This window comes from Dysidea avara, chromosome 2 (assembly GCF_963678975.1).
Source record: "Dysidea avara chromosome 2, odDysAvar1.4, whole genome shotgun sequence".
In the NCBI taxonomy this organism is placed as follows: Eukaryota; Metazoa; Porifera; class Demospongiae; order Dictyoceratida; family Dysideidae; genus Dysidea; species Dysidea avara.
In genome coordinates, this window is record NC_089273.1 from 2,582,137 (window position 1) to 2,596,063 (window position 13,927).

At 36.6% G+C, this 13,927-nt stretch overlaps 1 protein-coding gene across 10 annotated transcripts in view; it reads right to left on the reverse strand.

The window, feature by feature from the left end:
* Nucleotides 1–9,106: 9,106 nt before the first annotated feature.
* Nucleotides 9,107–13,927, reverse strand: part of LOC136246442 (pleckstrin homology domain-containing family G member 3-like) — a 48,116-nt gene continuing 43,295 nt past the window's right edge. For 4 of the 10 annotated variants that reach the window (XR_010696415.1, XR_010696419.1, XR_010696420.1 and 1 more), the window contains 8 exons: nt 13,848–13,885; nt 13,524–13,666; nt 13,162–13,335; nt 12,218–12,348; nt 11,500–11,635; nt 9,754–9,824; nt 9,366–9,585; nt 9,107–9,315 (listed from right to left, as the gene is read on the reverse strand). Coding sequence is in view for 1 of the 10 variants with exons in the window: in XM_066037903.1 (XP_065893975.1) it covers nt 12,118–12,156; nt 12,218–12,348; nt 13,162–13,402 (411 nt within the window). In the remaining 9 variants the exon portion in view is untranslated. The other 6 variants (XR_010696417.1, XR_010696418.1, XR_010696416.1 and 3 more) reach the window with 5 other exon arrangements.

Here is a 13,927-nt window from a genome sequence, read left to right on the forward strand (position 1 = left end):
TATTAAATACAAAATGATTAATAGGCCAAAGGCCTTTAACTATGTCCATATCCAGTTTTCCTCCTGTATTAGTTTAATAACTTAAAGGCTATTAAATTTTTGCCAGATCAGGTAAGTCATTCCATTGTTGGTCATTCCAAAGTTGAAAAGTGTTGACCAATGCTTCTGTTAATTCTTGGTTCAATTGGTGACCCCTGCATGGTGACACTATCTTGTTGTAATGTAAAAATATCTTTTGGGTCAATTTGATAGAGTGATTTTAACATTAAACACCTCAATTAGGTCTCCTCTTGTTGTACTACAAAATAAAGTGAGTAAAAATCAAGATATTCAAGTCTAGCTTCATAAAGTAGTGTAGAGACAGATGGCATCAACTTAGTGGCCCTTTTTTTGTACCTTTTCTAATACATCAATGTCATTACTAGATTATGCTCATTATGCAACTGATAAAACCAAAACTTAATGCTTAAAATCTACTACACATTAGTTATTATACACAGCTCAGATCTAATTACTGATGATGTCACTATTATCATCTGATATCTGAAAAAATTTATAGGTAAAATGTAATGGGACTCTAGTGTTTCAAGCATCCTTTCATTTGAGTTATGGAAATCATTTCCCATATCCTTGTATACACGTCAAGTCACTGAGCCTCTAAAATAGTCTACACTGTGCTGCTATATATAGTGCTAACTGAAGTTTTAACTATCAGTGCAATTGGAAATCAATGCCTATAATAGGTTACACAAGATCTATCTAACTACTGAATCCTTATGCTTAGCTATTTACAACTACAGCAGCTTGTAGCTTATAATGATTCTACTGTATATTAAGATATATACACACTATTACACCTTTAATAGGCTAGGTAACACAACACCATGGGGTATTGTGGCTGCTCTGTCTAAGTATCTTACTGCTCTATTAGAGTAATATACATTGATCTAGTTCTCCTTAGCTGCCTTGGTTGCCTTAGTGGTAAGTAGCTATGCCACTGAACCCTCTCCTGTTCATTCCATAGTCCTGCAACGTTTACCAATGAAATTTTCAGGAAATGTATAATTTTGTCATGCACATGCACATTTCCTGAAAGGAATTAGGTACATTCATACATATAATTACCAAAAGCAAGAGTTCATAATATAAATATACTAAGTACATATATTATGAACTCTTGCCAAAAGATAAATTAATTGTGACAATTCCTTACACAATTCTATGTACATTTTCTTTAATTCAGGAATTACGCACATTCAGGTATTTCTGACTCAAGGAATTGTCATAATTTGTTATGCATGAAACGTCAGGAAACATAATTTTTTTCACAGTGGTAAATATAGGGACCATGAATACACTGATACAAATGGAATGACTTATATACAATCTAAACATTGCTTTTATACAGATAGATTCATTCTATGCCCAAGTGATAAAATACAGGAGTCCTACAGTATGTCTGCTATACAAAAAATAGCAGTGTAAGGTCATGCTCATTTGTATCACCTTCAAGTTATAATGTTTCGTCTGAAAATATTGTTAGCCGTAAACTCCAAAACAAACACTCACCAACAACCTTTTATATTGTGAGAATGTTCTATTAGAGTAAATGTGACTGCTCTATTAGAGTATACATGACTGATCTATTAGAGTATTTATTAATGCTTTACAGCAAAAATACTGAAGGTTCCCTATAGCTGTTTAAAGATGTCATTATAGGTGTGTTTAAAAATTTACAGAAAGGAGAAAAATCCTTGATCTGACCTAGGCAGCTTCGAACCTGCAACAATCCGATCAACGATTGAACGCTTACAGGAGTTTGCCAGGTGGTCAGGACATTTTCTCTTTGTATTTGTATCCATAGGAACTCTAGTGAGTGACTTATTATCTCTAAGTACCCCAAGTAGAACCAAATGGATATTACTTACTGTATTATTTTATAATATTCTTTTTAATAGTTTTATAAAAAGGACTCATGAGTGTAGGGGTGTAGGGAAGGGGTTTCCTATGGTTTCAGGAATCCCTTTGTAAAATTTAGACTTCTAAGCTTGCAGCAAGAACTTTACGCAGCATTAATTTGGCAGCACAAAATTACACATAAGCATTGCTACCAAATTTTGGAAAATCACCCATATGGGTGCATTTGACACCTAAAATACATTTAATGATCAAATCGCAAACTTTATAGTGAAAATTTATGGTTTTAAGCTATTCTCAATGCTGTAAATTTCTTCAAATGTTTTCAAAACTGCGACCTGCTCTTATAGCAAGCCACTAAACATGAAAACATGAAATTTTTTGTTGATTTCGTAGTTGCTTCGTTATCCAAAAAATTTTCATTCTCGAACATTAACAATAATCGGATTGGCTCAATGCTTTATAATAGATAGCCTAGGTCAAAAACCAGTGATCCTTGAAAATAAAACTGCGAAAACCCTGAGAATTATTAACCCACAAAAATTACATACCTTGAAAATTGATACATATACGGTAATCACAAATCATTTTACCTGTTACTACTTACATTGAGGAGTGAACATCACTGTTATAATAGAAGAGTGATGTGGATAAGTGGTAGAACAGGTTGGGTTGACACTAAACATTTCCCCTGACCACTTAGTTCCCTCACCAGTGTTCATCTCGAATGGTTCAACTGTACGGTGTGGCAAACACTGTAGGTGAATAAGCATGTATTACTATAGATAATACCTATCCCTAAAAGAATACACTACAAATCTTAAGCAATAGGTTAGTAAACTGCGCATGTCAGTATCACATGCCATACATGCAACATATGATATCCCATTTCAGGGGACATGTGTAGAATTAAAATGATGTTGGGAGTGACAGGATCTCAATGTTGCAGCTCTGAATATTTCAGAATGTAAGCCAAGACATTTTACAATGTGTTAAGTCAGATCCACATTGTTATCTATAGCATTAAGAGTGTTGTTTAAGATTTCAATTTTTAGCATTGGCTCGTACAGTTTTAGATTTTTTTGCCAAAAATATAAAGTTACAAACATGTCTCATGTAGAGTAATCCTCAGTTATCTGAACACTTTTGTTCTTATAGTTAGTCATCAGATAAGTGACAATTGTTCGGATAACTGAAGCCATAACAGAGCTATGTTCAATTACTCTAATAGAACAGTCAATTACTCTAATACAGTGTACACTAATGACAAAATACTCTAATAGAACAATCACTTTTGGCATTTGGATAATCAAGGTGCTCAGATCATGAGGTTTGAATAAGTGAGAATCCACTGTACACCCAGAGAGGGTAAGGGTGCAAATCACAAGGGACATGATACAATTGATAATATTATTATGTACTATGTCTATTACTGGCTAACAGTCTCTGGCAGGCAACCAAGTCTCAAGGGTAATCACTCATTTTATAGACATGCCTGTGAAAAAATCAATTAGAAACCATGGTGTAGCACCTGGGACTTGAAGGTGACTGGAAGTGAATTAGCATATCTTGTAGTGTTGACTATGCTCTCGTGTTTGTTTGAAACATTAATAGACACAGCAAGAACGATGTCAGTTTCCAACAGTTTCTCAATTAGCCCACTTCATGTGTACAAATGCAGTTTACAAAAATTGAGTTAAAAAGTTGCAAACTTTGTGTACACAACCACAAATGGTTATTGAGTTAATCAACTTATGTATTAGAATGCTTCATACCACAAGTAGGTAACAAGCAGTTTCCAAATGTGGAAACTCAGTCAATTAACTTTTCAACCAAAAAAACACACACAAAGCCTTACAAATACACCTATTAATAGTTGTATGATGTCATAATTAATTAACATACACCACACAACATAGTTGGTATTCTAGCAAATAATTTTCTAAATATATTAGACTTACATATTTACAAATGTACAGATAAGTCATATCCAGCTCTATATTAAAGAATTATAGCTATACGTTATCAAAATAAATATAACACAGGTGTCATTAACATTATATTCCTCACATTTACATCCGTTACCAGGTGGAAAGGATTTTTATTGGGCTTATATGAAGCTGTAGATACTTCTGGGTAGTGGCTATTGTACCACCAATCTCCCACCACCTTTGATCTTCTATAGCTATCTTGCTGTGTGTTAATGAAGATATCAATGTCTATATATGCATAAAATAACAATGATAATGAACATACACAATAATGATAATTATGGTACATCATTGTCATACATGCAACTCCATTATATTAGTTGCATAAGTACATTAAAGTGTGAAAAAAGTGAAGCTAAAAATTGCATCTCATGGCATGGCAGTAGTATTCATCTTAACAGTGTTACATCTCCAAACCTCTGTGGCCATCTCGTCTGTGTTATTATGTGGATTGAATACCACAAGTGAAGTTGAGCCAAGCAATATAGTGCTTTATAGGCGTGTCCTCAGTTGTATTCAACCCCCAAAAAAACAAATTTTCTCCATAAACATGTGCACACACACACACATACGCAAAATAGAGCAAAGCTTTGGTCATATATTCCTATGCTGTGAACCAGTTCAGACACCTCTGCAATACTCGGGTGCTATGAGTCAGCACATTCCAATCCTCCAGGTAAAGGACTAGTGACCCACATACAAGAACAACAACAACCTTGCCTGGTGAAATGCTTACATGTGAAAGTTAAGGTACGTAGAACTAGACTAAGTTATGAATCCAAGCTGTACGGTTCTTTGCATACTACCAGAGAATCAAGCTGATACCTGGACTGTGTGTTCAGTAATTTTAGTGTCAAAATTTCTGGCTAAACAGATTTAGCCTTCTTTGTGTGATCCCAAGTATAAGCACACATTACAGTATGTATGTGGGTATACATGCATGCATGCACACACACAGACACAGACACAAAATTAATATGCACAAAGAAATCTCCAGCAGCTACAGCTATTGCTGTCTAGCAAACACACTAAATATCACACCACACATGTACACTGGACACACACTTTATACTCTACATAGTGCACATACACACACAGAAACCTAATAATTGAACCAATGTAAGTTGAATGAATGCACAGTAGTTCTGGATGGGAGATGTATGAATCCTATAGTGCATGCATAGAATGGTTGTTGGCAGGTCAAGTGCTGAGACTATGCTTTAGCTTTTATAAACAGTTCTAATATAACATACACAACACAGTACACATTACACACAGTGAAATTTGGTACTCTAAATGCAAGGGTGTATAGTCAAGGGTTTCTGAAGGCTCAGAAGCCTCCCTTTTCCATGAACAGAATGTTTTAAAGTTAAAAGTTACACCAAACTTATAGCTCTGGAATTCTACAGTAGCCATACTTGCACACTGGTGCTGCACTGCACTACTCCTGAGGATCACATACCACTAACAATGAATTAAGCATTTCTTCAATAGGTTATTAGGTATATCATAATATAATCAATTGTGTACGTGATTCTTGGTGTAAATGGCAAAAGATTCATAAAACTACTTACAAGGCAGCAGGTGCAGAAAACTTGAGTGTTCATGTGATATATGCATCAAATTAGCACAAACTGTTGAATAGTTTATGTATTTACATTGTGAATGTTTGTATGTATGTGATGTCTTATTGGAGTACAAGAGTAAAGACACCTGGATTTACTTTGACCATCAACAGGGAAAGGAACAAGAATTATGTTTATATTTGGAAGAAAGTTTTGCCAATCAATAAAGTCACTCAGACGTGGAGGAAGCAGGAATACTAAACATTAAAGTTGGTTGGTCATCAGTAGCTACGTACCTGGAAGAGGAAGAATAGTAGTTCTATTTAGGCTTAGATCCTGTGTGTACATTTCAGCTAGGAAGATGCATACACACTAACTTTAATGTAACCACTTAGGGCTCAGTTTGCATATGCATTCGTAGGTGCCTCCAGGAGATCACCCCAAACCTTCCAAGATAATTCACTTCAAATTTGAATCCCCATTCCCTCCCAGAAACTCTTGACATGTGCATTTGGTGACAGTGGCAGCAGAGGGGAGTATAGAGAGATTGAAGCCATCAACTTTAAGGGGAGAGGGATAGAGTACTCCAATATTACCTTGCATGACATCATGAGTCTATGACATGATTCATGATTTTTGAATTGGCAGTTATATAATTATTAAATACGTAGCTATGTATGTCTGATAGTTAAATTACTTGACAATATTTAAAACTTAAAAAGTGTCACCAACTTCAATTTCAAGGTACCCACTTTTCAACAATTTCAGGTCCTCCTATAAGAGGCATGCTATGTTAAGTGTCCATTGCATACTGTTGTAATCACTAGTACAAACATAAACAAGTACGTACTACTCCAGCCTCTATATGAGTGTCAAATATTTAAGCCTAGTTTCATGCCTAGACCTAGCTACCTTCCTCCCCCAACCTTTTCCCATTCCTCAGCCTCTGAGCTACACACTTTACACTAACACCACACACAGTGAGCCATAGATATACTAATTAACCCCACGTGATCCACTACATTTTCAATAAACTTAGTGTACTTAGAGTCTACCTGTGACGAGATGCTGTAGTTACAATCTTCTCCTCAATTTGTCATACTGCTCTGAGGCTAAGGAAACTTGATTACCAGTTCCTCGCTCAGATTTTTGAAAATTTGATTCGGGAGGGCGGTTATTATTCATTATTTTCCAAAAGCACAACACACATCCCAAACATGAAGATTTCTGCCAAGAAACAGTGAGATCTATACATTGATCATTCTTGCATTAAATAGCTAACTGAAGCCATAACAGAGCTGTGTTCAATTACTCTAATAGAACAGTCAATTACTCTAATACAGTGTACACTAATGACAAAATACTTTAATAGAACAGTCACTTTTGGCATTCGGATAATCAAGGTGCTCAGATCATGAGGTTTGGATAAGTGATAATCCAGTGTACACCCAAACCCAAGTGAGGGTTAGGGTGCAAATTACAAGGGACATGATACAACTTATATATTATATGCTATGTCTGTTACTGGCTAACAGTCTCCGGCAGACAACCAAGTCTCAAGTGTAATCACTCATTTTATAGACATGCTTGTAAAAAAATCCATTAGAAGCCAAGATACAGCACCTGGGACTTGAAGGCAACTGAAAGTGAATTAGCATATCTTGCAGTGTTGACTATGCTCTTGTGTTTCTTAGAACACTAATAGAGCAGTCACTTGACAGTGACATGCTGAGGGATTTCAGGTTATTCGCTCACTTGCATTTATAAAATTAATGCACTCTCACTTGCTAAATACAATAGCTAACCACTTGTCTATAGCATACTCACAAATTTAATCTTGGGCTTGAAGCCAAGCCTCAACTGAAGAACAAGTATTTGGCCATTTAATGTCACTCTAGCAGCTGAAATCAATGAAACCTAGCATCATCACACTCGTGTAGTGTGGATAGTGCACTGGGAAAACTTACTACCCATGCCAGCCACTACTTTTGTGCAATAAACCAGTTAAAGCACTGCCTAGCTCATGCAATATGGAAAAAATAGCTTGGAGCATGGTCTCGAGCGATGAGCCCGCACTCTACATCGCATTTACAGTGGTGCTTTAACTAGTATAAGAAAATGCAATATTATCACAATAGGGTCAGGCTAACAAGGCCCACATGTTTTAAAAACAAGTTGATGATGTGCTACTTCTAAAAACTAGGCACTGTGTGACCAGCTTGAATTAACAAAATATAGTAATATTTATTTAGCTTTGGTGCAATGCTACATACAGAATTATTTAAAATTCATGAAATATTTTGTAGTTGTGTAATTATGTTGCTATGCAATGATAAGGAAGTGTACTCCATTTTAAACCACTTAAGAAGTACCTTCATAATGTGTTTTATAGTTTATCTATGACATTTTCTTGCACAAATTTTCCAGACGAAGCCTCAAAGCTGGTCTTAATTTTTGTTCGTGTTATATATAATTAGTACAGGTCATGTCTCTTTTAAATCAAAGGAATTCACTATAGTATACCTGGTAGCCTACGAGACCAGCTACATTGTTTTTCAGCTGTTTGACACCTGTACAGCAGATTTGGAAAGGCTTTCACAACAATATGATAAAACTAATTTCACCTGTATTTCAAACTGGCACGTTGATGATGACGATGATGAGCTTTCTGAATTAATTTGCTGTTGTGATAGTCAACTTATTTCAGGTTATGAAGACCGATCTAGCTAGCAGGGTTGCCAAGAGAAATTAAGGGGCCCAGGGCAAAGAGTTAAAGTGGGGCCCCAGGGACAAGGAGGGTTCCACTCTCAATGCACAACTTCAGCCTAGCTGTAACTGAAGACCAAATAAAATAAAAGGCCATTAAATGCTCACAATGACAATAGCTACCTCACCAACTATATCTCCATTTTATAAGTTTGTTACACTACACCTTTGAAGAATACTATGACTGCTCTATTAGAATATCAAGGTCTGACTGCTCTATTAGAGTATATCAATTTTTTAAACAGGTATTCAAGGGGCCCCTTCAGGCTGGGGCCCCGATCAAGGGCCCCTTAGGCTGCCAGCACCATAATCCACATGAAGTCATATCAGAAGGTAACTGATACAGATTTAGTCATATCAGAAGGTAACTGATACAGATTTAACAATTGTAGACAAAAGTGGGTAAATATGTTATTGCTTAGCTGCCTTATCAGACTGTCAATTACCAAGAGTACAGTTTTGCTAAATGGCTGAGTTGGTAGCTATATACTAACTGTAACTAGATAAACAATGTAACAATTTGAATCAAACTACACTTTGATTAAGAATCACCTCTTATAGCCATAGTGGAAAACAATGCATAAAACAAAACTCACAATTAAACTTTTGTAACTATGGAAATGCAACCCACAATCAAACCTTTTTCTTGAAGAACTTTTGAAGAAAAAGAAGCTATACTCTCCTGTAACAGAGTTGAACAATAGGTATAGTTAAATAGACATAATTTGTGTTGATAGTGATGTATAGTTCCTGGAATAAGTCTGCTTTTGATACACATTGAGGATTTAGGGTTTTATTGGCCAAGTACTAACTTAAAAAGGAAGCCCCCTTACCCCCCTCCCTAAATCCGCCCCTGCAGTATCTATGCCTTAGTTAACGTTAGACCACCATTTAGATATTCAACTTGTACACATGTTTGTATCTGTGTGTTTAGTTTTGTACTTGTTAGCTACATAGCTATACTGTATTTGTATATTTTGTACTGCTCTGGCAAGGGAGAATGGCAGTCATTGACTGCCAGAGGGTAAATCATAAATCAATCAATCAGCAGAGACACTTGAATGTCCCTTGATGACCTGTGAGTGATCAACAACCTCAATAACAATCAATCAACTTTGACACCTACAATTTGATCAGTCTGATAGGATGAGACGAGGCTACTCCTTCATGAGCCTTGATCATGACCTTTACCAGATCACATGATCCTTTAATGACATCATCAGGTATGAGATCATCATCACATGATTCCTCATTATCAGGGAATGGTTTACCCACAGCTACAGTGAGGTCTATCAGTTGTTGATCCCCTGGTACTTTATTGTACACCTCCTAGTCCACCGTCAGCTCTGTATATGAAAATAAACATTTTAAAAATACCAGCAGTCAGATTTAACTGCATCTAAAAATACAAATATAAGCACTACCAAAAATATGGTGACCAGTGTGCATGTAGGAGAGACCCTACAAGGATAAGTGTAGCTTGTGCTCACTACAATTATACTAAACTAACTCACCACATGGACTGGTGTTGTTTAATTTCACACTTCTCTTAACAGGTCCACTATCAGCTGGGTGAGAACAAAACCTGAACAACACACACACTAATCATAGCCATACTTTGATGTAACACATAGTGGATACATCAATATACCATACAGTCTGGTTGTTAGGCACATAAAGTTCAAGAAAATTAAAATGTATTTGTTAAGAGTATGTGCCTACTTGTTGTGATTATGATTCACTCTCTTGGGGATCATGTGATTTGTAGTCACAATGTCTACCAATAGTTGAAGTAGTCTGGTTACTGTGTAAATCATTTGTATGGAGCATACTTACGCAGTGACGGATACAGGGGGGTTGCAATGGTTTCAGCTGAAACCCCCTCTGAAAATAGCTTGTACCCCAAATTTATTGACGAGTCATCGTGTCAGTGATAAAATCGCCACGTGTGTTATAGAAGGATTCTCTACTGGCGAAAATCTTCATAGTTTAGATTTTGAAATCACAACTGTAACGTTCTACAGCAGGTTGTGACCTTTTTTTTTGGTCTTCGACTTACAGTTAGGCTGAAGTTGAGTGGAATCTGAAACCCCTCTGAAAATTTCTAGATCCGCCACTGCTACGGTAGACCATTTTGCTTAGTAAGTATAGTCGTGCCATGTGAAATTTTACACCTTGCAACATTGGAGTACTTCTACAAGTTTTATAGTAGCTATCTTGCATAGCACATCTTGTCTTGGAACTTTGTGTTTGTCCACAAGTGTTTTCTTTCAACGATGGTTAAGTACGAGAAATGGGTAAGCACTTAACAAACAACACAAGCTTAACATATGCGTACGCTTAACAACCAGACTCTATGGTGTTCTACAAATTTACGTATTTAATCTAATCATTTAATTTAATTTAATCAGACTCAATCTACAAATTTACGAAGTCCTCATTATTACAAGCACACAGAACAATTTGGGATTTTCAACTAGAGTAGGGACCATAGCACATCGATAAAAAATACTGAAACAAGTTGGAGTACAGTGCACGCTATTAAATCACAGTAAAACAATAAGAAGTGTTATATCCCTACTGTGCATGGTCCCTACTCTAGTTGAAAATTCCTAATTTTTCTGTGTACTTGTTTGTTAACTTTTTTTTGTAATAATTATTATGACTGGTGAACCCATGCAAACCACATCTGAATGGCGCTGTACACCCAAGCTATGTTAATTATTGTCTGAAAAGAGAAGTATCCATTACGCTTTGTTGTCAGCTATGTTCAACCCATTACACAGCATTTTGGATCAAGAACAGCACCTCTGCATCCATACACTGGTGCAGCGCTCCAGTTATTTTAATTATTGTCTGAAAAGTGCAGTATCCATTATGCTTCATTGTCTACTATGTTCAACCTGTTACACAGCAATACAAATCAAGAACTGATCGAAAAGCTCCTCTGCAATCAAAATAGCCACTACAAAAAATACGGGTGATTTCCGTTACGAAGGGAAGCCATCACATGTTACCACCAAATCGACACTTTTCGCTGTCAGCAAAGATGAATGGGACACAAAGGAGGACACTGATTAAGCTGGGTAGACTGGAACAATGTTAGAAAAGTTTCTTGTTTAGGGAAACAAATAACAGCATTAAGCATTAAACCTATATAGAACCTTATGGTTACCATGTCAACACTATATGTTTCACCAATTTGGCTGCCTCACAAACAACACACAAGCAACCTTATATTTTTTACTAAAACTGTATACCAGTTGATCAGGGGGGACCACTTCTTGTAGAGTAAACTTGATGGCTACTTCCGTGTCATTCCTGAAGTGTCTTGGAGCAACCATTAGTGATCAGACCATAGTTCAGTGATGGTAAGTCACCTGTCAATGATGGAGCCTACAAGGAACACATATTCACTGATCACTATACTACCACACATAACACTGACTATCCAGTCACATAGACAATTGAATCCACAAAAAAGAGGCATCAGGATGACTAATGGTTAAGGTTAATAGCTGTAACTACAATAACCTTTAGCAAGGAAATAATGTGGCTACCATGTGAAAACAGCTACTATCTGAGGGTGGCAACTATGATGTTGTGTGTAGGAGCCCACAGCATCCTTCAAGACTGTTATCCACATGGCTCCTTTCAAAATCACTATTTCATAGCTTAGTCTCTCCTTCAAACAAGTGTTATCAACAATTGCACCAACATATTCAGATACAAGTCAGAGCTCTAATCCAACAGAAGTTACCATAATAATTCAAGGCTGCACTATAGCTATTATCTATTATCTGGGGCAACTATTATATGTGAGCCACAGCTATTCTGGTAAAATGTGGTATCATCATCTTAAGATTCTCAGAACAGTTTCATACAGTACGCATAAACACTGTATCTGTATTCAGTGGCTAGCACAGAATCAACACATAAATACTCTAATAGAACAGTCACATTAGAATAAGTACTCACTTTAGCAATAGCTCTAACACACATCACCAGGGGTAGACTACGATGTGTGATAGTACAGTTGAGATCTACTGATACGGCACCAGCCACAAGTGGCCTGATCAACACCTCACAATAGCCAACACCACTGGACACTATACAAGTGATGAATAGAACTCTCTATACACTGGAACCATATAAGAGAAATACACCTTGATATGTGAGCTATAGTGTAGAGCTATGAAAATGGACGAAATACAATAACCGGTTACTGGGCGAATCATAACTTCCGGTTATCCGGTTAACTGAACTTAATCTAATTTTTATGCTGGACTTGTGTAGTTTTGTAAGCTAACTGCAACTTAAAATGTATAGAATAGTTTATCAGATTGTATTTGTAGTGGCCAAAGTAATAGACAACAACTAAGGCTGAACCCCACAACAAGTGTGATTATCAATGTTGAAGAATGAAGATTACCCAAACCCCACATTTTTGACCGAAATATTAGAAATCAGTTATATGATAACTGAATTTATAAAAATTACTAGTCGATTAATCGGCTAACCATAAGTAAGTGTATAAGTCATGTGTATAACTTGTGTTAACCATAATTAGAACAGTACATGTACGCATGTGCACATACAGACACACACTACACACTACAAACATACAAACTCATACACTACACAGACACATACACTACAAACACTTACACTACAAACACTAACACTACAAACACTACACACACACACACGCACACACACACTACAAACACACACACACGCACATGTACTACAAACACACACACACACGCACACACACACGCACACACACTACAAACACACACGCACACACACACTATAAATACACACACACACACACACACACACTACAAACACACACACACTACAGCGTGCGCACACACACGCACGCACACACGCACGCACGCACACACACACACACTAACATGGTGTTGCTACATCTGTCTGGTCATTCCTAAAGACATTTGGTAGTTTAGAGTGTCCCTTCTCATGACGTAACAAGCTGCTACTCTTAGGATAAGACTTGTAGCTGGTGGTAGCTGTCATGTGCCTCATCTGGTGACTCTGCTCTCCCAAAATGTAATGGTCTTGTGGTGGTCCTGTAAGAAAGTGTGGTGAGATCTTACTACGTGAAATAAACCACAAACAATTACAGGCTGACAACATGTCAATATACAAACTGTTTACACACACAATACACAAACAGTCTCAATGTATACTAACACATGAGGTGTTCTGTCTACACAATTGTGTAGGAAGAAATAAAGAATACTAAATTAAGACTTACTAGTTACTCAAATATCACCGTATAACTTGTTTGATGTTCTATTAGAGTATATTCATCCTTATAGCAGTTAGTGGTCATGAATGGTCCAACAGGTAATAGGGTGGTCTGATGTCAAATCAATGACATCCAGTTTATAATCCACTCTGATGTTATACAGCAACAACATAATAATATCAATTCTTTAAGTTATTCTAATAGAACAGTCAGTCAGTCAACTACTCTAATAGAGCAGTTATCAATGTACAACTCAACAAGTTTAATAAATTCAAGTGCAGTGTTACACCACATATGATATCAACACCACACAATGAGGTGATAACTTACCGAACTAGACTTCCGTACTTTCTTGCCACTAGCAATATCTGGAATGTGAAACAACATCATGAGATGAACATTGTACTGAG